The 26,182-nt window shown below is 42.0% G+C and overlaps 2 protein-coding genes across 3 annotated transcripts in view; both read left to right on the plus strand.

The window, feature by feature from the left end:
• znf280d (zinc finger protein 280D) overlaps nucleotides 1–15,410 on the plus strand; it is a 30,240-nt gene extending 14,830 nt beyond the window's left edge. For both annotated transcript variants that reach the window (XM_079497718.1, XM_079497719.1), the window contains 11 exons: nucleotides 361–530; nucleotides 9,038–9,195; nucleotides 9,543–9,643; nucleotides 9,756–9,902; nucleotides 10,312–10,446; nucleotides 10,653–10,909; nucleotides 11,238–11,378; nucleotides 11,470–11,541; nucleotides 12,089–12,204; nucleotides 12,303–12,324; nucleotides 13,392–15,410. In XM_079497718.1, coding sequence (XP_079353844.1) covers nucleotides 361–530; nucleotides 9,038–9,195; nucleotides 9,543–9,643; nucleotides 9,756–9,902; nucleotides 10,312–10,446; nucleotides 10,653–10,909; nucleotides 11,238–11,378; nucleotides 11,470–11,541; nucleotides 12,089–12,204; nucleotides 12,303–12,324; nucleotides 13,392–13,995 — 1,923 coding nt within the window. In that variant the 3' untranslated portion in view covers nucleotides 13,996–15,410. The remainder of the gene's footprint in view (nucleotides 1–360; nucleotides 531–9,037; nucleotides 9,196–9,542; nucleotides 9,644–9,755; nucleotides 9,903–10,311; nucleotides 10,447–10,652; nucleotides 10,910–11,237; nucleotides 11,379–11,469; nucleotides 11,542–12,088; nucleotides 12,205–12,302; nucleotides 12,325–13,391) is intronic.
• A 1,303-nt stretch (nucleotides 15,411–16,713) lies between these two features.
• On the plus strand, nucleotides 16,714–25,850 carry ddias (DNA damage-induced apoptosis suppressor). Its single transcript, XM_079497720.1, has 5 exons — nucleotides 16,714–17,248; nucleotides 18,931–19,092; nucleotides 19,934–20,048; nucleotides 22,364–22,689; nucleotides 23,087–25,850. The coding sequence occupies exons 1-5, from the start codon at nucleotides 17,121–17,123 to the stop codon at nucleotides 24,894–24,896; spliced, it is 2,541 nt and encodes an 846-aa protein (XP_079353846.1). The 5' UTR covers nucleotides 16,714–17,120; the 3' UTR covers nucleotides 24,897–25,850.
• The last annotated feature ends 332 nt before the right edge of the window (nucleotides 25,851–26,182 follow it).

Raw genomic sequence — 26,182 nt, forward strand, 5'->3', positions numbered from 1 at the left:
GTGCTCTCATTGGCTGTAATACAGGCCTTATCGGGGCGCACCACTTACTTCACACAGGTGTGATTTTTTTTAAATTCTGTTCATGTGTTTCCTGCAGACCTGCACCACCAGTGCTGAAAACACAATCCTGTGCATTTATCATACCATTTTGTGACTTTGATTAATGTTGGCCAAAATCTTATCTTTTTTCCACATTGTGTTGTGGATTAATATATATCTTTCTGGGGCTATTGTAAGTCAACCATTTGAACCTAGGTAATCAATCCTGTCTATGAATGAAGTTGTTCTTTTTGTAGGTTTATTAATTCAGATGATATCAGACAGAGGATTAACGTTTGTGAAACATGTTTTGTGTCTTAGATTTGCACCGCCACTGCTGAGGACCCTGCAAACAGCAACAAGCGCATCATGCTGGTGTCGGACTTCTATTATGGCCGATACGAGGGAGACCCCCAAAAGCAGCAGACTCAGAAAACCAATACGACGTTCAAGTGCCAGACCTGTTTGAAAATACTCAAGAATAATATCAGGTATGTACGTGTAGTTAGTACACATAATTATTATCCTGTGACTGAATTGAAGTGTTGTGAAATCTTGTAGAACTTCAGATGGCCATGATTGCCATGTAGAACGTATGTTTGCACGGATTTATAGCAGTTGTTTAACCCATTCTGGGCGGGAACCCCTGATGGTGTTTTAAGCATTATGTTATGCTTTATCTATTGAAAAATAGCAGATCTACGAGCTTGTAGATCTGCTATTCTTGAAAAATCGTGAAAATGTGGCGCAAATCTTTGAGAACGTTTTAACTCAAATCTTTGCTTCTGGGGAATCCCTGAAACAACATATTTTCAGATGGGGGTCGGCGGCCAATTAGATATATTTTTGGGGGTGCTTGACATGAAAATGTTTGAGAACCACTGACATGGAAACGTAGAATTTTCAGAAAACGTTCAGGATTTAGAAGACATTTGTAGACTCGTTAAAGCAGAGGTTCCCAACCACCGGTCCGCGGGACACGTGCCACTGGTACGTGAGAGGGGAATACCAAGTTTTCCCGTCGTATAAAAATCCATTTGAAAACACTGAGAAAAGAGAGAGGACAAACACCAGACCTGATGGCCGTTGAGTGTAGAGCGCGACACTCAATCACCCATTGGAATGCAAATGCTTGCCTTTCAGGCTTTTTTTGTATCCTACTCATCTCTTTGAAAACGCTTCTGATTGTGCGGCGGGGGGCGGACGGACGATGGGGACGACGACACACCAAACGGCGGTGAAAGGTTGACTCGTCCGTTCACTGACTGATTTATAAACGGCTTCGAGTCAGTGTTACTTCCATGTTGCGTAGCACTGTCCAATCCTTGGTATCTTTACCGCTCATCATGTATGCTCTGCGGGCAGCAGCAGCTGTAGGATATTTTGTCACGATCGCGCTAATGAAACCAAACGCTACACGGTGACGTTACAGGATTATATATTTCATGTCAAAACCAAAAGATGATGTTATCCAGGTAAAGTAGTGGCCTAATGCCTAATGTGTCACTCTGCATGTTTAACTAAGTTTTCCACATGTCCAAAGCAATTTATGAAAAAGACATAAGCCTAACCCTTTAAAAATAAATCATACTATCATTGTTGATAATATAACGCCATTTAGGTCAATGATATATAACAATAATAGGCCTATAGCAGTGGGTAGCCTATTTAAGGGCCAGTCAACTGTCTTTAAACTGTGAACTGTCAGCCGGTCCGTGACAATATAAAGGTTGGGAACCCCTGCGTTAAAGGACAACTTTAGTTTTTTTTCAACCAAGGTTCATGTTTTAGGTTGTTATTAGAGAAAGTAAAAGATGATATTTCTTCATTTACTGCTTTCTTTCGTTTTAGCAATTTTTAACAGGGGGGCGGGGGCATTCGAACATGGGGCTAAATATGTATTTCTTTACAACATTTTATGGCGATTTTCTTTTATTATTTACAATAGTTCTACTGGCCACAAAAGATCATGGGATCTACTGGTGTGAAGGTAGAGTTACTGGGGGGCTCCCATACTGTGTGTTGTAGGCTAATTCTGTTACCGCCTCCTTCACACCAGTAGTTCCCATGATCTTTTGTGGCCAGATGTAATGTCCTGGGGTCTAGTAGGACTATAGTAAATAATACAAATGCAAATGATTATTTTTTTTAAATAAAACATAATTTACTTTCTCTAACAACCTAAAACATGAACCTTGGTTGAAAAAAAACAAAGTTGTCCTTTTTAAAGGGGCCGCATATGCATAGGGCTAAAACCTTGGTGGTCTGAGCCACCACTAGATGGTGCTGTTGCACAGTCAATGAGTTTTAATGAGAGCCACATTAATATTATGTTTCTTTAGAAAGAAATGCCCATTGGCCACTAAGAAAACATGGGAGAACTGCCTCCACTCTTCCTCATCACAGTTTTCCACCTAGATGGATGACTATCGGTCCAGGCATTTTCCCTCGTGGGCCTAAAGATGAAAAATGACTGCTAGTTTAGGTGACACAAAAGAACTGCTCCTTTTGATTCAGAACATTGCCAAAAAAAACAAAAAAAAGCCCCTGTAAGCTGCTTTTAATGAGGAAACACATTTGTACTACAACCACACTCTTGCGGTAGAGGTCATAGTTCACCCGTCTGCTCTGGGAGCTGAGGTAGCACAATGTACAGGCTGAGAAATGGGCCGTGCCTGTAGTCGGGGCAGCGGTGGCAGCTGGAGGTGAACAATCTCATACAGTAGACATCATTAAGCAAAACAAAAAAGCTTTTGTTTAATTGCTGGTATTATAACAGCCATTATACATGCTTAGAGAACGGGGGAGCAAGGAGAATGGTTAATTTGTCTTTGTCTTTTAAACCTTTGGGATGCGAAACGTGTTACATTGTTATATTACATCGTTGCTCTTTTTAGTTAGCTCTTTTTTGGTTTGTTTAGTACATGTATTGGTATGCATGTGAGTTGTGGTCACATGGTGGAAATTAGGGCTGGGAGCTATCGATTATCTTAGGAATTATTCAGTGCGTTCACTTTTTTTTGATTAATCGAATAATTTTGTATAATGGTCTAACTCATTAGTGTGATTAACCACTTAAGGAGAACCATTTTATATTTTGTCGTGCAACGGTGTCGTGCAACAATTGCCAGAATAGCTGTAGTATGTATGCATGTAGTACTCAAAACGCATCACGATGCATTGTGAGCTTGTAGATCCACCATTTTATGTGTTTTTGAAAATCGATTTACACTATTTTGTTTTTATATGTGGTGTTTTTATATCCCTGGTGGAAATTATATTCTGCCTAATTTAGTCAAGCCCAAGCTGTGATTTAAAAAATCACACCCGTGTGAACTGAGTGGTGTAAGGTTTTATATAGCATGATCAGCTGTGGTCTGACGTAATGTCTGACGTCTTCTGATGTGATGATTTGTGACCATGAAGTTGATTCAGCTGGAGTTTTTGTCCGATGTGAGGTATTATATAATAGTGGAGGAGTTAAGACACTTTTAACTTCAAGTCATGCTACAGAGGTCCCCTTTGGTATGGAAGTACCTTAGGGTCATAGGAAAAGTTTTATCCAAAGAGACGAGTTGCTACACCCTTCATTTCGGAAATATTCACGTTTTTCAAAATGGCCACCGACAATGAACCACTATTAGACCAGACCACATATCTTTGCCTCTGTTAGAGCTATAATAATAATATCGGTGTCAAAGTGTCCATTTTTAGGGTCAAGGAATCCAATGAAATAGATTTCAAGACAAAAAATCCCATCATTTTCTCGTTACCATGACAACAGGGTTAAAATTTGCAAATTTCATTCAAAAAAAAAAAATATGTTTTAACAGGGTAACTTTCCAACCCCTGATCCCCTAAAACTTTAATTTAGTTTTCCCTTTGGCATGGAAGCACCTTAGGGCAATAGGAAAGAAATTATCCAAAGAGACAAATAACATCACTCTTCATTTCTGAAATATATGCATTTTTAAAAATGGCCGCCACCATATACAACAATACAGCATAGCCCATATCTTTGCTTCCGTTAGAGCCATGATAATAATATTGGTGTCAAAGTGTAAAATTTTGGGGCCAAGTAATCCAATTCTATAGGTTTCAAGGCACAAAAAAACAATCCTTTTCTCGTTACCATGACAACAGGGGTAAAATATGCAAATGTAATTCAAAATACGTTTTAACAGGGTAACTTTCCACCCCTCCCCATCCCCATAAAACTTTAATTTAGTTTTCTATTTCATCATGGAAGTACCTTAGGGCAATATGAAAGAAATTATCCAAAGATACAAATAAGATCACTCTTCATTTCAGAAATGTGTGTTTTTAAAAATGGCCGCCACCATATACAGCAATACAACATATATATCTTTGCTTAAGAGCTCTAGTGATAAAATTAGTGTCAAAGTGTACATTTCTGCGTCAAGGAATCCAATTAAATAGGTTTCAAGACTAAACAATCCAATAGTTTTCTCATTACCATGACAACAGGGGTGAAATATGCACATTTCATTAGAAAAATACGTTTTAACAGGGTAACATACCCCCTCCCCCTAACACATTTATTTACTTTTGTATGGAAGTACCTTAGCAGGGCAATACAAATTAATTATCCAAAAAGACAAATAAGATCACTCTTCATTTCTAAAATATATGCGTTTAAAAATGGCCACCACCATTTGAAGTATACAACAGAAGCAAAGGTATGGATCTTTGCTTCTATTAAAGCTATAATGGTACAGTTCTTGTCAAAGTGTACATTTTTAGGGTCATTACAATGAGGTTGCAAATCCTAGTCAATCAATCAATCAATCAATGGGAGTGGTGTGATTGGGAGTAACAATCTCCCTGATCTGAACCCGAGTGGTGGCTTGTTATTGGATTTCTGTGCTAGTCATGGACAGACCATAACAAACACCATGTTCGAACATATGCTCATAAGTGTACTTGGTACCAGAGCAGCCTATGGCCTAAGATGATCGATTTTGCCTCTGACCTGAGGCAGTATGTTCTCGACACTCTGGTGAAGAGATGGGCTGAACTGTCAACCGATCACCATCTGGTGGTGAGGGTGAAGTCTGGACAGACTTGGCAAACCCAAGCATCTAGCGCGGGTGAACTGGAGACGTTGGGAGGAGGCACCTCCGGCAGGACTTCTCTGGCATCCCTGCATGTGGAAGTTGGGGCCGTTGAATGGGAATGGGCAATGTTCAAAGCTTGTATTGCTGCGGCTGTGAGCTGTGGTCAGAAGGTCTTCGAACACCCTGGTGGCCAGGGAAGCTGTCCGACTGAAGGACTCCTATCGGGGTATGTTATCCCGGGGGACTCCAGCAGTTGCAAGGTGCCGACAGGCCTGAAGGTCAGCAGCCAGTTAAGCAACTCCACAGTGGCAAAGCCCCAGGGATTGATGAGATCCATCGATAAATACTAAAGGCTCTGGGTGTTGAGGGGCTTGGTTGAGACATCACTGCACAAAAAGCATGGAATATGGATGTGTATATTGCCAGAAACTCCCGTTAAACTTTCCAACAAACTCCGGTAAACTCCCGAATTGTACCATCACACCTGTATATTACCGTATATTAACTATATGCCCGCTAAACTTGAGCAAGTGCCCATAATAAGGAGGGTCCGGCCGATAGTCGAACCTCAGATTCAAGAGGAGTAATGTGGATTCTGTCCTGGCCGTAGAACAACTGACCAGCTCTTCACTCTTTCAGAGATTTCTGGGGAGGCCTGGGAGTAGGCATATCCAGTTTACATGTGTTTTGTAGATGCAGGTTGCAGGAATATGGGTTGAGGGATTTGTTGTTGAGGGCCATCCAATCTCTGTACACCCAAAGCGAGAACATTGTCACGTGTGTTCGGCAGTAAGTTGGATTTGTTTCCTGTGGGGGTTTGCTTCCACCAGGGCTGCGCATTGTCACCTATCCGGACCCATCTGTCCGAGACCTTCAACTCTCAGTGGATTCTTTTTTGGTTGAGTGCACAGTGGCTAGGATCAGGATCAGCATCTCCAAATCTGAGACCAGGAAACCGCTGAATTGTGCATACTGGGCAGGGAACAATACTTTGCCCTAGGTGAAAGAGTTTAAGTCTTATTCACGAGTGAGGGGAGGACAGAGCAGGAGATCAGCCAGATAATTGGAGCAGCAGTAGTGGTATTGCAGTCGCTGTACAGCTCTGTTGTGACAAAAATAGATCTTAGCCAAAAGGCAAAGCTCTCTGTCTACCGAGCAATCTTCGTTTCTACTCTCACCTATGGTCATGAAGTGTGGGTCATGACCCAAAGAATAAGATCGCGGATATACTGTAAGCAGCCAAAATGAGACAGGTTGCCGGTGCCGGCCTCTCTCTTAGAGATAGGGTGAGAAGTTCTTCTTACAACAGGTGTAACTCTCAGGTGATAGCAGTCAGAAAGATAAATATACAGTCAGACAGACACACAGAGTAAATAGTCATATGAAGAAGTTTTTTTTACCACCTGGAAACCTATTTGATTAATTGACCCCATAAATGTACACTTTGAGTCCAATATTATTTTAGGAGTATATAATTTAATAATTTATATTATTTAATTTATAGTGACTAGGCTATGTGACAACCAGGTATAGTCTGGTGACCACCGGAGAGACGGTGGTCACCTCGGTGAGGCCTTTAGGAGGGCCATTCAAGCAGCAAGCGGAGCCCGCAGCACCACCTTCCCGCTCGGGTGGAGTCTGCAGAACCATTGCCCACCACTCCTGAATGAAGTGTCTGGTGCTGGGACTCTGGTGTATGCACAGGTCCTGGGCCTGGTGAGAGCAGGAGTGGGCCTGGTGAGACGTAGGAGGGGCCTGGACAGGAGTCAACCCACAGAGCCTAGTCCTTCCATGCGCCAGGAGCGTACCTCCCAGCCTTGGCAGAGTAGTTCTAGAGTAGTTCCAACAGATTGTGTGGCCCTGGTCTTGCCCTAGTGGGACTGATTGAGGGTAGCTACTGGGACGTAAGTCGAGACTTGATCACCCCGGCTGGGTCGCCTGAGTGAGGGGTATGAGGTTGGTAGACCCGAAACACCGATGACCTCAGGATACATCACTGAGGATACCCTGTTGTCATGGTAACGAGAAAATGATTGGGATTGTTTGCCTTGAAACCTATAAAATTGGAATCCTTGACCCCAAAAAATTACACTTTGACACCAATTTTATTATTATAGCTTTAACAGAAGCAAAGATATTGGTTCTGCTGTATATCTGTAATTGGTGGCGGCCATTTTGAAAAACGTGAATATTTCCAAAATGAAGGGTGTAGCAACTCGTCTCTTTGGATAAAACTTTTCCTATGACCCTAAGGTACTTCCATACCAAAGGGGACCTCTGTAGCATGACTTGAAGTTAACAGCTTAATTTTCTCCACTAACTCCTCCACTATAAGGTAAGGTATTATATAGCCTGATCAGCTCTGATCTGACGTAATGAAATCACACCTGGATGTGATTTCACAACTGGCTTTTTTTGTGCAGAGAAAATGAGCATGGTTGCTACGGTCATCCAGTTCACCCGGGTGTGATTTAATTACGTCAGAAATTATTTTGAACATAGCAACCATGCTCATTTTTTCTGCACACAAAAGCCAGTTGTAGGAGTGGTTTACACCACTCAAAAAGAAAGAAGCTAAAGGGCAGGGTCGGAGTCATTTTGAACAGTGAAGGGTGTGACAGGTGTTCATATTAATTGAATATTAACAATTATCTAGATAATGCTTAAATGTGACCAGATTTGACTGAGAGCCTGCCATCGTGCAACCTCCAGCAGAGGAGAAAAACGTTTTTTTTAATCCAAAATGAGTTAATGGCACAGGCAGACTCTTCACATACTAGAGCAGGGGTGGGCAACTGGCGGCCCGGGGGCCACATGCGGCCCCCACCTTCACTTAATGCGGCCCTCAGGTTAATGTCAGAATTCTGATATAATATTGGTTTCAGCTGATTACAATTCCACAATATGCAAACATGACCCGCTTTAATTACTTCAGTCTAAATTAGTAGCTCAATGCTTCAACACAAGTATAATTAAAGGCATTTGAAATGACATAAAAATATTAATTTTCAGGATTCTGATTAAAAAAATAGCAAAAATTCAAGATTTCAATTCGAATGTAGCAAAAATAGCCGATCTACAAGCTCAAAACGCGTCGCAGCGCGACGCGTTTTGAGCTTGTAGATCGGCTATTTTTGCGACGACCGTAATATATGGCCCTAGGGAGTGAGTGTTGAAATATAGTGGCCCTCTCCATTGTCAAAGTTGCCCACCGCTGTACTAGAGCATGTCTGAAATAAATGCCAGAGCTGAAATTGTAAATATGAAATAAATGCATAAACATAAGTGAACCTTTCAAGCCTGTTTCTCAATTCGCTGTTTTCTGCAAGACATTACTCTATAAGCCATATCTCCAAAAATGGTGGGTCAAACTGAACAACCAATATGTCAATTTGAAGCTATGATTCCCTGCTTTCATATGACAAAACGAAAATGCAAAAGAAATCCAATGGCAGTCCCTCAGTCAAATTTCAAATCACACTGTTGGTTTTGATTTAAGATGGCTAGTGAGCGAGTCACCCTACTAAAAAAAAGCCTACTAAAAAAAAACATCACACAAGATTATTTGCTCGCTTGGCTGATAACCTCCTGAGATCATGTGTGCGTGTCAAAGAGTTGACCCATTTTGGCGGGAACCCCTTTTGGTGTTTTAAGCATTATGTTATACTTTAGCTATCGAAAAATAGCAGATCTACAAGCTTGTAGCGCGGCACTCTGTGCCACGCTACAAGCTTGTAGTTCTGCTATTTTTTTAAAATCGAGTGAACGTTTTTAACGTGGGGGTTAAAAACGTGGGGGTCGGAAGGCCAATTACATATAATTTTTGTGGTTCTTGACATGAAATATTTTGAAAACCACTGTCATAGAAAAGGTTTAAAAGTGGTTAAATGACCCTTTTTTTTCCCGGTGGCGTTTTGCAGATTCATGAACCACATGAAGCACCACCTGGAGTGGGAGAAGCAGAACAGCGAGAGCTTCGAGAGCCACACCACGTGCCAGCACTGCTACCGCCAGTACTCCACGCCCTTCCAGCTGCAGTGTCACATCGAGAGCGCCCACACAGCCGTGGAATCTTCAAGTAAAACACACTATTATTGTGGGGGGGGGGGGGGTCCTCTCAGAGTTATAGAGGTTATGCGCGTGACATCATCATACCCGGAAGTTATGCAGGAATGCCTACTGAGTGGCCTTGACAGCCCATACATCCAAACAGAAAATTTGATTGCATTAAATGACAATCACTGTTTCAGAAACCTTAGGTCAGGATTTGGAGGTTTTAGAATCGGCCTCGGGCGTAAATGGGCTAGGCGGGGGTCCTAGACGTGAAAAACATTGAAGACCACTGATCTATTCTCTCTAACAAGACGGGAACCCACCATCATAAATGAAGATTAATCTTTCTATCGTTTCCCCCCCCCCCCCCAGCAAACTGCAAGATATGTGAACTGGCATTTGAGTCGGAGCAAGTGCTTCTGGAACACATGAAAGACACCCACAAGCCGGGGGAAATGCCCTACGGTTGCATGGTACGGTGCAAATAAAACAGACTGATTGTGTTGTGTTGTGTAGACGTGCATTATAAACGCATCACTCACTTCACTGCAACTTAACACTTTGTTTTTACTTAATCCTCAACAGGTGTGCGATTTTAGGTCCTCTCTCTTCTCTGATGTGGAGAACCATTTCCGAACAGTGCATGAAAACACAAAGGATCTGCTCTGTCCCTTCTGCCTTAAAATTCACCGAACTACTCATACTTACATGAATCACTACATGAAACATCAGGTAAATGGCTGAAATTCATAAAAAGAAAAAAGGTGCCTTTTAAAAAGAATTGGGGTTCTGACTCACCTGGAACTTTGCCATGTTAGGAGATCATATTGGGCTCTGGCACCTTAAACCAGTGAATGGTATAATTGGAAGAGTTGTTGCTCACTTTTGTGTTCCCTATTATCTCCAATGCTACGGCTGGATTGATTTTGTTGTCTGCTGAACACCTTACTGTAATAAATAAAAGGCTGACAGTAATGCCTGCTTCTCTTCACCTGTCCCAAAGGAGCAAATTAAATGTATAAATACCCATAGAAAAATATATTGTATTTTTTTATTTTTGTCTAACGATATGAAACGATAATTGTATTCCTCCTCAGTGAAGCCAATCGGTTTGTTAACAGTTTTTTAATTTTGTTTCCAGAGAAAGGGAATCCATCGATGTGGAAAATGTAGGCTGAATTTTCTCACCTACAAGGAGAGAGTAGATCACAAGTCTCAATTCCACAAGACCTTCAGAAAGCCCAAAGCTCTGGAGGGCCTCCCCGCTGGAACAAAGGTCCGACACTGAATGTTATGAATGTTTCACAATTGTATATCTGCTGTATTTCTCAGATGTGCGGCCACCTTGTTTTTTCAAGATTTCCTCTGCAGACACTATGAATGAGCATGTATCAAAGCATGGCATCTTCATCGTTCAAGTTACACTGTCAAAAATCTAAAAGGAATTCAATATTTCTGGGCTTGTCTTTTCCTTTTCTCTAGGTGACGATACGTGCCTCCTATTTAGGGAAACAGCCCGGAGGACCCAATCCTCCTCCTCCTGACCATTATGTCAACCAAGAAACAAAGGTTGCAAAACCGCCCGCCAAAGTTGAGAGCAGCCCACCAAAGCTTGTGTCTACTGTGGCTGTCTTGGCAAAAATGGTGGAAAAAATGAAGTCCAAGAAGACAACGGAGGCCAAGAATGATAGTAGCGTAAAGCGTAAAGCAAAGACCAACCTGGTACTGAAGAATCTCAGGTTGGTCCACTGTACAGCACACTTAGTCACTTAACCCATTTAGACCCGAGTTAAAAACATTCACTAGATTATATATTCAAAGATAACATATTTTCAGATTGGGGTCACGGCCAATTACATATGTTTGGGGTTCCTTCACATTAAATTGTTTGAGCACCACCGATACAGAAACATAGGTTTTTCAGAAAACTGTCATGATTTACAAGACAATTTTTTGTATTTTGACCTCTGGTCTAAATGGGTTAAACCCTATTTACTTGGGTGTTATACTATTTTTTTTTTAGGTGTTCATACCTTTTTTTCCCTTTGCATTTCCTTCCCTCTGCAGAGTCATGGGTGGCGCTTACACATGCATCGAGTGTCATGCACAGATCGGTGACTTCTTTTCTCATTATCCGGTGATGGTGAATTGTGGTGCATGCAAATATCGGACAAGCTGCAAAGAGTCCTTTGCGAATCATATGATAAGGTACGTAAACATGACCTTATTTAAATTACCAGCACCCTTTTTTTCCCCATTTGCCAAGTGTTTTAACTGCTGTTTTTGTCCCCCATGTTAGATTTCATAGTAGCATCACCAAAAAAGACAGAAAATGGAAAACGGATCGCCGGAAATCTCGAACTGTGTTCAAGTAAGTGAAGTCAAACTTTTCGTAGGATTCGTGAGCATATTTTCTGGGCGGGAACCCCTTTTGGTGTTTTAATCATTATGTTATACTTTAGCTATTGAAAAATAGCAGATCTACAAGCTCATAGCGCTGCACCGAGTGCCGTGCTACGAGCTTGTAGGTCTGCTATTTTTGAAAAATCATGAAAATGTGGCACAAATCTTTGAATATATATTCTTTCAGAGAGAGTGTTTTTAACTCAAATCTTTGCTTCTGGGTAGTCACTGGAACAACATATTTTCAGATGGGGGTCGGCGGCCAATTAGGCCTACATATATTTTTGGGGGTCCTTGACATGAAAATGTTTGAGAACGACTGACATAGAAACAGGTTTTTTTCAGAAAACTGTCAGGATTTAGAAGGCATTTGTAGAATCGTCCTCGGGTCTAAACGGGTTAAATATCGACTGCAGCCAAAGTAACATAACCTAGATGTACATTATGTACTATGTTGCACCATATCTGTTTGGAACTCGACCGGAATGAAAATTATGCTTTTTGCTCTTTTGCAGATCAACCCTGGTCTGTCTTAACTGTGACCTTACTACAAGTGTAACCAATGGTGATGCAATGACTAAACATTTAATTGAAAAACCAAGTCACGTATGCAGAGTACTTCAGGAGAAAGGTATTACACTTTGTGCAGTTGAACACCAATAAGCATGGTACAGTATGTCTTTGTGCAGAGTCCCTTTAAAATGTTTCTCTTGTTTTATACTCCTGCAGATGTCAAAGGTGACGATGGAAGGTGAGCGAGGACTCCCAGTCATCCATGGGATGTACTGGCGAAAAGATCATGCATTTGCCAAATGTATCTCGGATTCTCAGAAAATGGGTTAAAATATCAGCCTGAATGGACAAAAGGGATATAGAATATCTGATCCAGCACAGTTACTGAAAATGCACACTTTGTGATATAGTTTTGGCCTTTGGCGATGCCCGCTGTCTCTCGTACTTGTGTACTTTCATGTTTGATGCATGGATGTTTATTCTTAGGGGTTTATAAGTCTTGCCGAGCCCTGTGGCCCATAGAGCGTCGCAGTCCCGCCCCCTACCAGGGCCCAGGAAATGATTCTTCGTTCATTTTCCTCATAGACATTATAAAAAGTATTTATTTAAAGACCTTTAAGCCTCGTACAAAGCCAACTCGAGTTGTGACAAATCATGACAACAAACGCAATGTTTGAATATATTCTTTCAAAGCGTTCGTTTTTTAGCTCAAATCGTTTCGTTTTTAGCTCCAAAATAATTCTAGGGGTCCTTGACATTAAATAGTGTGAGAACCACTGACATAGAAACATGGGTTTTTCAGAAAACTATCAGGATTTAGAAGACATTTGTAGAATCGTTCCCAGGTCTAAATGGGTTAAAGTGTGATTACCTTTGAGGGGATTAAGCATGTTTACCTACACCCATTAATGATAATACATTTTATTTATAAGGCGCCTTTCAGGGCACTCACGGTCGCCGTACAACAACTTAAAAACAGTTACAAGTGTCAACCAGACAGGGACAGGGTTAGTATTGAGCGAGTCAGAATGGCAGTGCTTTGTTGTCTGGTGCATTGATGTACATCCCCTGGACATGACGCTAGTATGTCGCAGGGAGGCGTTGGGTCCCTTTTTTTATACTCTTTGGTATTACCTGGCTGGGGGAATCGAACCCCAACCTCCAAATCTCAGGACTGACTAACTGCAAGGCCACTGAGCTGGTTATTTTTTCAGGGGTTACTCCCTGTTTTATACTTAAAATACATACATTATAAGAAATGTACACTGAAAATGTTCTAACTAGTAAATTGTCCTTTTCATCTAGGCACCCCGCGTTGGTGGAGCCAACGACAAAGGTGTTGTTCATGGTCGCGTCTGCTGCACAACCAAAGGCGATGGACACGGCACACGTTGAAGCTGGAGGTGGTGATCTTCCATACGAGGAGGTCACTTTTGAGGGCAACGAGCAGGTCACTTTTGAGGGAACCGATGAGGTCACTTTTGAGGGAAACGACGAGGTCACTTTTGAGGGAACCGACGAGATCACTTTTGAGGGAACCGATGAACAGGTCACTTTTGAGGGAACCGACGAAGCATTGAAGCAAAGCTCCTCGGTTGCTGACCGGCACAGTGACCCAGTGGAACCAATCCTCGTAGAGGACGACGCCGAGGAGCGACAGAAGCCGTCCGAGCTGCGCTGTTCGCCGTCGTCCGCGGGCGGTACGTTGGGTGTTGCGGATCCTTCCGAACAGTCTGTGGGAAGCTCGGTGGGCCACGATGTGGGAGAGCAGGACACCACCGTTTCCCTCGAAGCCCCCATGCCTGTCCTGGACTCTCTGTCCAATCATATTGTCGTCCTTGACGATCCAGTATATGACGGTGACATTCCCCATGTCGAACCAGAAAGTTCTGCATATAACATTGAATAGAGAAACAAGTAGCGCATTAGGTATGTTTTTTTATTATTGTGTTTTACTTCTTTGAAGAAAGACTATCACTTGCTACTTAGGGGTGTAAGGATACATTTTAACAGCGATGCGATACGTATCATGATACATGGTTGACGATGCGATACATCGATGATATTGGTTAATTTGTGGCGATGCGATTCAATGATTTAAAATCTATAGTGTAAAAAAAAAAATCTGTGTGATGGTGAATAGTGCAGGTTTATGGGAAAATGTATGAATATGGATATATAAATAATCAGTGATTCTCTGGCAAATACATAGACATTATATTTGAACACATGGACAAACCTGTACCTTGACATGAACACAGAGAATACACACTTATCGATACACCAAGTACAGCGATATTCTATTTTTCTTAAAATTGCTAAATACAATGCACAAGTCCTTAGTATCGATACAAACGATGATTTGCATTGCAAAACGATTCGATACCGATTATTTGCAAAGCGATACAAAGTCAAATGATACGATATGTTGCTGTTTACATTTCGCTTCTTGAAATTAAAATAGTTTTTTCGACGCAGTTCGATATCGTTACACCCCTACTTGCTACCAATGTCCTGGATATTTGTCATTATTTCATTTTATAGATTTTTTTTTGTCTAGCCACCTTCAGCAGCCGGACAACCTACAGTAGTATCACTCTTGTTCACTAAATATGGTCAAGCTTAAATATTTTGTGAAATGTGTTTGACATTATTAATAAAAAAAAAGGAAATGCTTAAAAACCAATAATCAATTTCCTCCAGCTGCAAGTTATGTTTTCAATTGAAAAATTGTGAATGTTGTCCCAGGGGGGTATTGTTTGCCAAGGGCGGTGATCAGCTCTCTATTGGTCGACATACTTGACAAATCGGAAGGGGTCATGATAAAGCCCTAAGAAACAGAAAGAAATCTGGATGAGATTTTTAATGTAGGATTCTTCTGATAACTTGTCACCTTACAAAGTTTCCCTGAGATTGAGCCCTGCTCAATTAGTCTTCATCCAATTATATACAAACAATGCATTCTTGTTGTCACTATCACACCAACTCTTATCAGAAATGGCCAAGGCTCATATACTAGTCACAACGTGATACGTGAGCTCGGTAGATCTATTTTTTTTAACCCAATTGCAACAGAAAAGGAATACAAGTGTTCATATGGTTAATCAGAGGATTTTAGGACTCATTCACTTTTCTGGTGCATTTTTGGTGTACAATTTCAAATCTAAAGTTGTATGAATAATAACTAAGCTGCTTTTTTATTTTATTGTATCCTCTTTTTCTTAGTTGTAGTTTTTGTCCTATTGGTGATTTGGAGACCCTTGAGTGTTTTTTTTTATCAAACTTTGTTTTCGCTTTTGTAAATAAATTCGACATAATCTTGGACTAATTTCTTTGTTTTTAGGCCGTTAGGGCATTGAGTACTGTAGAGTAGGTTGACTGCAGCTTGCAATTATATCTGAAAAATGTATTTATTTTATTCACCATGTCCTGACGTTCTGTTTTTGACCACCAGGTGGCGATTTAATACTAGAGGAAATAATGCATGTGAAGTAACATCGAATGTTTCAAAAACAATGTTACTAGAAACAAAATTTCAAGACATTTTACTGGGTGCTTGCCAAGTCTGCAGCATTTGAGCCACGGACCACCATTTGATAACATTTAGCCTCTCAGACCCATTTGAGCCACGGACCACCATTTGATGACATTTTAGCCTCTCAGACCCATTTGAGCCACGGACCACCATTTGATGACATTTAGCCTCTCAGACCCATTTGAGCCACGGACCACCATTTGATGAGGTTTAGCCTCAGACCCAAAACTAAAGATTTGTTTTGTTTTTGTCCACGCTGTATTTAGGAGATAACAGGCAAACGTTCATCAAAATAACAATTCTTCTACATGTTCTAATTGTGTAGACTTCTTGTAAATTAAGTAATGCAGATGTCTTGAGAGCGTAAAATGAAACCAAATGGACCCAGTGAGATCTAAGGGTCCATTTGATTACCAACTCCATTATTTAGCTGGGGGGACCACCTTGACCACCTAGGAGGTATTGGACATTGTGATGCCAACGTTTAGAAGATCTGCTTGGTATGCCCACACTGAAGCCATCCTCCAAACACTGCTGTGCTCGAAGTAATCAAATCAAGGTTTATTTATATAGCACATTTAAAACAATCGAGATTGACCAAAGTGCTTTGCTGCCCAGGCTAACCAAGGACTGATTTCAGCAGGATGAGCCAGGTCGACCCAGGGCCAATCTGGGAACCCATCAGCAAAGAAAAGAAAAACAGCACCCACTGCTCACAGAATCTGTTCTTGAGAGATTAACCCGGGGTATCCGGAGAACTCGCCAGTTATCCGACTTGTAAATAAACTCCCCTTACCCCACTCACTCACTGTGAAATCATTGGCACTGTAAAGGAACTTCTTTCTTTCAATGTCCTTTCCATATTTGTATTTTCTGTTTTGGTGCTTGCACTGCTTGGTGCTATAATATAATCCATGTGTTTTATTCTGTGACTGTCACTCTGTTGTATTCCTTTATCATGCCTATATTTTCACTTTATGTCAATCAATGGCATTCTAATATGTCTTGATTTTCATACCCGGCCGGTAGTAGGAACTATAGAAAGTAGGAACGGGCACGCATGAGGACCACTTGGCACTTACATCCCATCGAACTGCCTTCCGGGGAGCACCGGATAATATACGGCGGTTGATTTGATTGATTCTAGTCATTATTATTAACCTCTTTGCATTAGTTTGGGTGAAGTGAAGTTACCGTAGTTCATGATCATAAATAATAGTACCTGACGAAGACATGCTGTGGGTCGAAACGTTGTCCTCTTGACTTACTTCAAATAAATGACTCTTTGGGAGCTGTAGAACCAACAACAGTATGCGGACTTCCTTCCTTTCCCCATACATAAATAATAGTTCTACCTTGAGGTCGGCGTGTTGTTGAATCGCCTTGCATGTTGTTGGTGTGCTGCTGTAGCTGTTGGCTTCTTGGCGGCAGCGGAGGAGGACAGACAGACGGGTACATATTTGTACTAGTCGTATAAATGTCCTTTATTAAACATCTTCATGCCCGCCAGACGGGCTCTGGTGGAGTGTGTGGTGTTGTCTGTTCAGAAGAACCAGGGCGGCTGTGTGTTCTATCCCTGCTGCAGACAGTGCTTCTCCAGGATAGACGTACGGCACGATTCGGCAAGGTAACAAATAATAAAGCACCCAATTTGCTCATTTTACTGTATAGCCCTATACGGTATATGGAAAATATATCGAAACTGGCCCCCGTAAAATATGAACCCACCACCCACCGCTTTTCCCCCTCTGTATATGTTTCTTTTCCCCCTTTTACCTCCTTTATGATGAATTCCTGTTCTGTTCTTTTTGGCTAAATGTGTTGATGAATTGAACAAGGTGGACCCTCTTGTAAGCAAGTGTAATGCTTTATTGGGTCGTCCACTCACAGTTAACAGTCTTTGTATTGAGTTTGTGCTTGAAATGTACTGTAATTCTGCAAACTGTTAATACATATTTCAATCAATCAATCAATCAATCTGTATAGATGGAATGGAACATAGCCCCAATTGCACCTTCTTACACTAAATTGTGTTGTGTATATACTAAACATAACCTACTGTGAAGCTGTTCACATAAAGTTTACCTAACTTTGCTACTACAGGGAAAACAACATGCACATGTATTATGTTACTATTATTGTATTACACTTTGATTGCTCTTTCTTGCACTCTATTCTTGTTTGCTACAGTGTTTGCTGTGGTTTTGTTGTTTTTTAATGTTATGCTGCCTATCTATGCTGCTGCATTCCCAAACCTTTTCATGCCAAGGACCCCCAAATTGACACGAATTAACCCGTGGAACCCCCCATTTGAAAAGACATGCCAGGGACCCCCCATAAGAGAAGATATTTTCTAGCAATGATTCTCAACCTGTTTAATTTCACGGAACCCCCAGTTTGATATGCATTAGGCTACAGACCCCCATGTAATGGCATTTCTATCTCTGAGACCCCAATTTATATTGTAAAAACAATGTTAATTTAACTCTGAGTGTACAAATGGAAGGAAACGGACCTGTTTGGTTCCATTTGTACACTCTCAGAGTTACAGACCCATAAGGGTCCATTTGGTTCTTAACTATCATTTAGCTGGGGACCCCCTGGAACTCCCTCAAGGACCCCTGGGGGTTCCCGGACCCCACTTTGGGAACCAGTGCTGTAAGGAAGCCAAAATAAAAAATGTACTGTACCTGTCTTGTACACAAGATGCAACAAAGTACAACCTTGAACCCATTGATCGATTGATGTATTTATTAATTAACAGTTTGCAGAATGGGTACTCACAGTCCCTTATCTATCTATCTATCTATCTATCTATCTATCTATCTATCTATCTATCTATCTATCTATCGTGTCTTTATCTGACTGCCTATGCGCAATACATATAATGATTTAGGGATGCACTGAAAGGGGAATTCTTGGCCGAAACCGAATATAGGAAACAGTTGGCCGAAAACTGAATACCGAATATCCAAATATGATTGATATTATATATCTTTTTTTACTACCATTGCTATCATGGCCATACCTTAAAGCTACCTGTTTTATGGCAAAATAAATGGTTATGTCAAAACTAACTTAAATAATAATCACTATTATGGGTCCATAAAACATTTATTCAGCTCTTTTGAATGCATACACTATTGCATACACTATTCGGTGATATAATTTCTGCCTATTCGGGCCGAAACCGAATAGGCCGAAAATGCATTTTTAGCCATTTTCTGCCGGATATTTTCTGCGGCCGAATATTCGGCGCATCACTAATATGATTATCTGATATGATCTCTCTCTTTCTATAATCTCTAGATGCATATGTTCCAGGTGTGGCTCCAGCTGTCTGAGGCAGCAGGTTGACTACAGGTATCGTCTGTCAATGACGGTGGCTCGGGACAGGTGCATATTGGGAATGACAGTGTTTGGAGGCTGTCTGAATGCACTCTTTGGCATTCATGCCAGTGGTCTGCAGAGGTAAGAGACTGAATGGGAACTGGAACATACGTAGCAATGGATGTGTGAGAGAAGTTTGAACTGGTGTCTGAAACAAACAAAAAAAAAAAAGAAAAGGCAACACAGAATCAGGGTACTTTATTAAGGTTTAAAATGCATTAAACTTGACTAAAGTACCCTGATTTTATATCCACCCTCTTCTCTCTTTTTCCCCCCCTTTTTAAAAAAACGTTTTTGAGTGCTCGGATCGCCCCTATTTCTTGTACCGTATGTGACCTAAACTAAGTCATTGGATTTATTTTTCTTTCCATTTTTGGTTTTTCATGTCATATGAAAGCAGGGAATCATAGCTTCAAATTGACATTGGTTGTTCAGTTTGACCCACCAGTTTTGGAGATATGGCTTATAGAATTATGCGAGTTGAGAAAACAGGCTTGAAAGGTTCACTTCTGTGGACTCTAACATTACACCTAGCTATATGTTTAAGCATTTATTTCATATTTACGTCATATTTTATGTCAATTTCAGCTCTGACATTTATTTCAGGCATGCTCTAGTTCTATTATGTGAAAAGTCTGCCTGTGCTATTAACTCATTTTGGATTAAAAAATCACAGGATCTACTGAATGTGAAGGTAGCCTACTGGGGGGAAACCACACTGTCATAGGCTCAATATGTCAGTTTCACACTTTCAGTAGATCCTGTGATCTTTTGTGGTCAAATATAATTTCTTGGGGTCTAGTAGGACTATAGTAAATAATAAAAAAAAAAAAATCGCTAAAAAATATAAAAAATACATATTTAGCCCCATGTTTGAATGTGAAAATGTTTCCCGTTTGTCTCCATTTCTCTTCATGTATAGTTTGGTTGAAGACTCGGACAAGTCGGTTGAACTTGAATCACCAGTCAGATCTGCTCTGTTGTTCAAGGCTGTCGAGGACTGTTTCATCGGCAGACATTTCATCTTTGGAATAAAGGTACGACGAATGGTATCCTGGTGACTTGATGGGACTATGGTGCATTCTACAGTGCATATGCTCTGATACACTGATCATACCAAGGGTTCCCAAACTTTTCAGCACTGTTGTTTTTGGCAGCAAAATTAGATTTTAGTTTTAGTCATAGTCTCTTAAATAGTTTTTCATTTAGTTTTAGTCACATTTTAGGCACCTGGAATGTTTTAGTGTTAGTCTAGTTTTAGTCGAGTAAATATCATAAGATTTTAGTCGACTAAATCTACAGTTGATCTGGTCGACTAAAATGCCGTCGTAATGGCTGTTTTTACCCTAGTTTTTACACTAGCCGATCTACAAGCTCACAATGCGTCGCAGCGCGGCACGTTGTGAGGTTGTAGATCGGCTATTTTCAGCATGTAACCAAGTGTAAAATAACTTATACTGGATCTCTTGTCCACTAGTCACTTCCTAACATTTTTGTCTAGTTTTTATCTGTTGACGAAATTGTCAATATATTTAGTTTTAGTCATCGTAGCTTAGTTTTCATTTAGTTTCCATTTAGTTTTCATCAGTGAAAAAAGGTAGTCGACGAACATTTTTCGTCTTTTTGACGAAATCAACACACTTGCTTTTCAGAAGCATTAAGCTAATCATTATTTTGGCTACCCACCAAAATAATTTGGGGACCCCCTGGGTGCCGACTCCTCCTGACCCCCGGTTTGGGAACCACTGAGCTATAGCAGCGGTTCTCAACTTTGATGCTGGGGTTCCAGGGGATTATTAATAGTTGGGAACCAAAATAAACCCTTACAGTCCTGTAACTCTTAGAGTGAACCATCCAGCAGTGGACCCTAGGGTCCATTTGCTTCCATTTGTATACCCTGAGATTAACGCAGGGGATTTTACTGTGTAGTAAAATCTCTAAGGGAGATCCAGCCACCCGTCGAAGAAAACTTGTATCCGCGACCTTATTCTTTCCGTCATCCTGACTAGGGTTGGGATTCGGAACCGGGTCCATTTCAGACCCGGTTCCGACATTGCGGATCCGGAGCCGGTTCCATCGTTTTTTTATTAACGGTTCCCCAAACGGATCTCATCAGTCGTCATTTAGCTCCGCTGTGTCTGTGCATGCATGCAAGCAGAGCCAAGTTACTGGGGTGACGTCACCCAACCTACATGAGTGAGTTAGTGGGGTCGGGGAGGATACGCCCACTATTCTGTGCATTCAGCGAGGCTGAGCACGCAAGTGCAATAAATGCGATGCTATAGTTCCCTGGCTGCAAAGGTTGTTGCAACTTGTACCAGTTGCAGTTTTGCACCACGTCCACATTGAGGAAACATCTCAAAATCAATATGCCTACACGAGTCCACAACTCACGAGAATAATCTAGGCACATCGCGTTTGTGAGCCATGCGGAAAGCCGTGCCCGCTCTCCCCGCAACTCCACCACAGCTAGCCGGCGGGGGACGAGGATGATGCAAGGCTCGTTCACTTTCCCCAGGCTAGTAACGTAATAGAAAATAAAAACTACTGTCGTCTACAGAGCTTTTCATTAGGCCGCGGCGTATTGTACAACTGTTGTTAATGGTGTTAATTTAGAACGCCAATGACTCGACGTCTTTCTGTCTGATATTTTATGAATCACGTTAACTATAGTATAGAGCCAAATCAATTTGTCTGCACTTATAAGCAACTCAACTGCTTTTGATTTGGTTCTAAATTAATCGTGTGGCTGTTGAGAGCCCAGCGTTTAGGTGCATACCTCCATAGATTGATTACTTTATGAACAGTTTGCAGAAAAAAAGCACAGGAATGTAGCCTACAGTTCAATACAAGGTCTGCTAAAACGATTTTATAATCCAAGAAAGCACTATGGCTTGTTTCCATTAGGGTAAGGGGTCCTTCATATTAAATTAATCTGAACATTAAAGACAACATTTGTCACCACAACAATATCATTATTGCAATGTGTACTGTAGGCTATATTTAATATACAGTACAAATTGCAACAATGATATTGTATTATTTTCAATAATTGAATTAATGAATGTGTGTTTATTATGTACTTGGTTAGGTTAGTTATAATATAAGCATAATCTATGTCAGAAAAAAAGGGGGAAAAATAATATTAGGATCCGTTAAGGGAACCGTTAGGAACCGGAACCGTTAAGAGGGATCCGGGAAGGATCCGGAACCATTAAAATCCTAACGAATCCCAACCCTAATCCTGACCCACACTTCATGACCATAGGTGAGAGTAGGTGTGCATCATCTCTTCCCATGCTGATGTCAGGATCTGATCTGTAGGTAACGGATGATCTGTCCCTCCCTGTAGGTAACGGATGCAGAAAACGCTCCATTGTTTGGAAGGCCTAGCCTGCGTGATTCCTCCGCCGCCAGAGAGACTGCCCAGTTCATTGCCAACCAGATAATTGTCCCCAGAGGTACAGGGCAGGGAGGCTACACTGTGGTCAGTTACTACCAGGCTCTTCTTCAAAGGGCTAGTACAGAGCGTAGTCCTCTCGGCTCAACCGGACCATTCGTAGCTTCCAGGCCCTCGGCAACAGCTCTACCGCCGGTCCCCTGCCAGCATTCACCATCCAGCAGCTTCAATAACACAACACTCCCTGCCTCGGGTTTGCTTTCCATATCAAGGCGAAGGTACATTTATTGTCCTCTTTAAAATTGAAAACCCGTGTGTGTGTGTGTGTGTGTGTGTGTGTGTGTGTGTGTGTGTGTGTGTGTGTGTGTGTGTGTGTGTGTGTGTGTGTGTGTGTGTGTGTGTGTGTGTGTGTGTGTGTGTGTGTCAAAGATATTTGATGTACTGTAGAGGGAAAACATTGACCTTTGAACTTTATAGACCATTGAAGTATAGAGCCCTTTGGAACCGCATGGTCCACTAAGTACTTATATAGGTACATGTTTTTATATTTGAACTAATTTAAATTTTGAATGTATTTGTTTTGTATGTTTTGTTTTGTTTTTAATTTGCAGATCCTTGTTTTGTTTTGTTGCTAGTTTGCTATACCATTGTATCATTTCATTTCCCCCCCTATAGATCACTAAACGATGAGCACATCCTTAGCCCTACCCCGCCCTGGCAACAGTCCCTGGGACTGATCACGTCGTCGGCGGAGCAGGAGGAAGGCTGCGGTACTCCGGCAGGTTCAGGTCAGCGTCCTCCTCCAGACCACCAGACACACTACAACCCCAGAGCGCTGCACGCTGCAGCCTGCAGCCGTAGAGGCCTCAACCAGGCTAAACACCAAGACACGGATCCTGCAAGAGTGCCGTCGTCATCACCCTCCCCGTCAGCCTATCGGAGTAGATCCTCGTGCAGAGCCTCTCCTCCGGCCTCTTCCTCTATCCGCGAGGTAGATGAAAACACCCCCGCCCTGCACGCTTGGCTCAGTCCCTCCCAGCCCGCAACCAGCAGGACCGTACCACTCGGCTTCGGGACGAGGGAGGGTTCTGATGACGGAGAGCAGCAGCAGCAAGCGAAGGAACAACAAGCCAATAACGCGGCTTTGTCGGATTCAGGGACCTGGGAGGACATTTTCTCTGAGAGTCTGGGGCTGTTCTTATGCGAGGAGGACGACGGAGACGTACACGATGGATTCTGTCAAACCGACCGGACAAATTTGGTTTCTCGTTGTCGGGGAGTCGCCGCTCGTGGCACGCCATTACCTGGACACTCGCAAGCCGTTGCCTCGGTTTGTCAAAGTAACACTCGGTTGACGGGCACTCACCCATTACTGGAAATCACCAATCCAGTGGACGGAAGAATCCATGGCGTTGACCTCGTGCCGAATCCTTCGCCCAAGACGTCGTACAGACATATCGGTGGGAATAAGAACGAGTCTCTGAAGGAAGGGGAGAGTCCGTCCGCATCTTTCAGTAGAGACGAGGAAGAGTTGTCGCCGGTCGGCTCACGTGATCAGGACGGTGCGTACGACTGCTCGGCAGACCTTTTCAACAGCTCGCTCACGCCGACGCCCAGAACTCAAAGAAACGCAGACTCGCACATCGGAGAAGCTCATCTCCTGCAGCCAACGATCTTGTACACGCAGATAAGTCACAACAAAACGGCCGCCTTGGATGAGGACTCGCTAGCGCCCACGCAGGAAATGCAACGTGACCGTTCCTACATAGCAGACACACAGGGTCAGAATAATGATGCCAAAACGGCTATGGAGGATTGTGATCATTTCCACTGTCTGGACTTTATCCCACCCTCCCAGTCTACTCCTCTAGTGAAGAGAGCTGCTCATGCAGGGTTATTTGTTCCCACACATGTGAACCGTGCGTCGGGTTTATTGAATTCTCAACCCGACAGAGTGGATTCCTACAGTTCACACGTGTGCACGCCACTGCGAACTGCTACGACCATTCGTAGGTTGAACAGTTTGAGAGCTCATCTGCGCCAAACAAACTGTGCCGAACAAAGCCTGCCGTTCGGTGTCAATCCTAGGAAACGCAGCCGCAAGTCAAAGCACTCCAAGAGCAGCTTTTGGAGGCTGGATCAGAGGTCCAAGCACAGTGTCGTCATGGCCCAGAAAGGACCGGCTGAGAAAACGGGACCAAACCTCGCATGTGTCTGCGACGAGACTGTGCATGACGGGGGATTATGTGACGATGCGGACACGCTGAGAGGGCAACAGACGGATACACAAGTAAACTATATAGACATGATGACTACAACGCCATCAAAGACAGAGATAGGCAACAGTGTCTGTAATAATAAGACGGGTGGCCATGAGAACACACCAGGTGGAGAAGTCAATCTGGACGGGTCTGTCGGACACTTGGCTGATGAAGAGAGTGAGGCCTATGATGTGTCCAGAGACCTGTTCACTGACTCATTCTAGCTTGCATGGTGTTGTTGCAGTTTTTAATTTAAGCCCTCTGTTTTGTAATGAATTTCCCCCATGGGAATCTAATGAAATCAATCAAACTTTTTGCACAGGAATGATACATATTTGCATCGATATATTAGACATATGCTTAGGAAAGTTCTATGAAAAATAACATGTAGATCTTGTGAAGGGCATAAATAATGGATAATGGTGAATGAATAATGATTGCGCTTGTAATACTTATGTACGTACACAGAAGGTGATAGTAGACATTTCATATTGCTATTGGTATTGTATTGTATTGTACACAGGAGCTAACGGGAGCAAAACAACAGAATGGTCGCAGCAGTTGTGGCTTTGGTAGTGTGTATTTCATTGAATATGTGATCAGCAGCACCTCCTGCTAGGATGGTATAGTTTATGGACGGGCTGGGGATTGGGATGAGAAGGGGTTAGCGATTATATTTCCTGCTCGCTTCTTGGTCCAGCTGCAGCCAATCATCCTAAACTGCTGTTGTCTGCAGAAAGAGCGTAAATATATACATGTACGGTAAACAAACTGCTTCTGCAAACATCTTGGTGGGTATGTTGAGAGTGGAATTAACAAAATAATTAAGGTGATTTTTAAAAGATGGTATTGTAATTTCAATGAAATTGATCATTACACATGGCATCATTGAATTTGCTTGTTTATTTAAAGTTATGTTTTTTGATTTTATATTTATTATATTAATTTCCTTATACCACCGCCACTTCCAATGAACTGTTGAACAAGGACACCTTCATGTGTCGCATTGTCAAATGTATGGAATTTTCTGGATTCTTTGTTTTTACTCATTAGATTTTTTTTAACTCTTTGGACATAATAATTCGAAAAAACAAAATGTATGTACGAAACAAAAAATGAAGTAATATTTACTTGAGTCATTTTGGGGGGACTGAATGGCTGGAAAATGGAAATGAAGAGTTTACATAGTACACATAGTGCATGCATAAACTTTCCTTAATGATTAGATCTGGTTTCAGTATTCATTTATGATATATTTATATTTTTATTTAAGGTTATTTTTGCAGTCAGTTTGTATTGGGGGTGGGGAGGGGGGTCAGGGCGGGGGTCGTGAGACATGGCCAAAGCATTTCCGGTGTTCCCCAGACAAAAACGTTGAGAACCGTAGTACATCTGGTGGTCTTGAGTTTCATTTTACACATTTTGCACTTGAGCACATGGGTAGAACTAGAAAAAGTGCCCCTCGGGGGACACAGGTCTCCACCGGGACAGGTCAGATTATGCCCTCCTG

Source organism: Electrona antarctica (genome assembly GCF_951216825.1).
Source record: "Electrona antarctica genome assembly, chromosome: 3".
Lineage (NCBI taxonomy): Eukaryota > Metazoa > Chordata > Actinopteri > Myctophiformes > Myctophidae > Electrona > Electrona antarctica.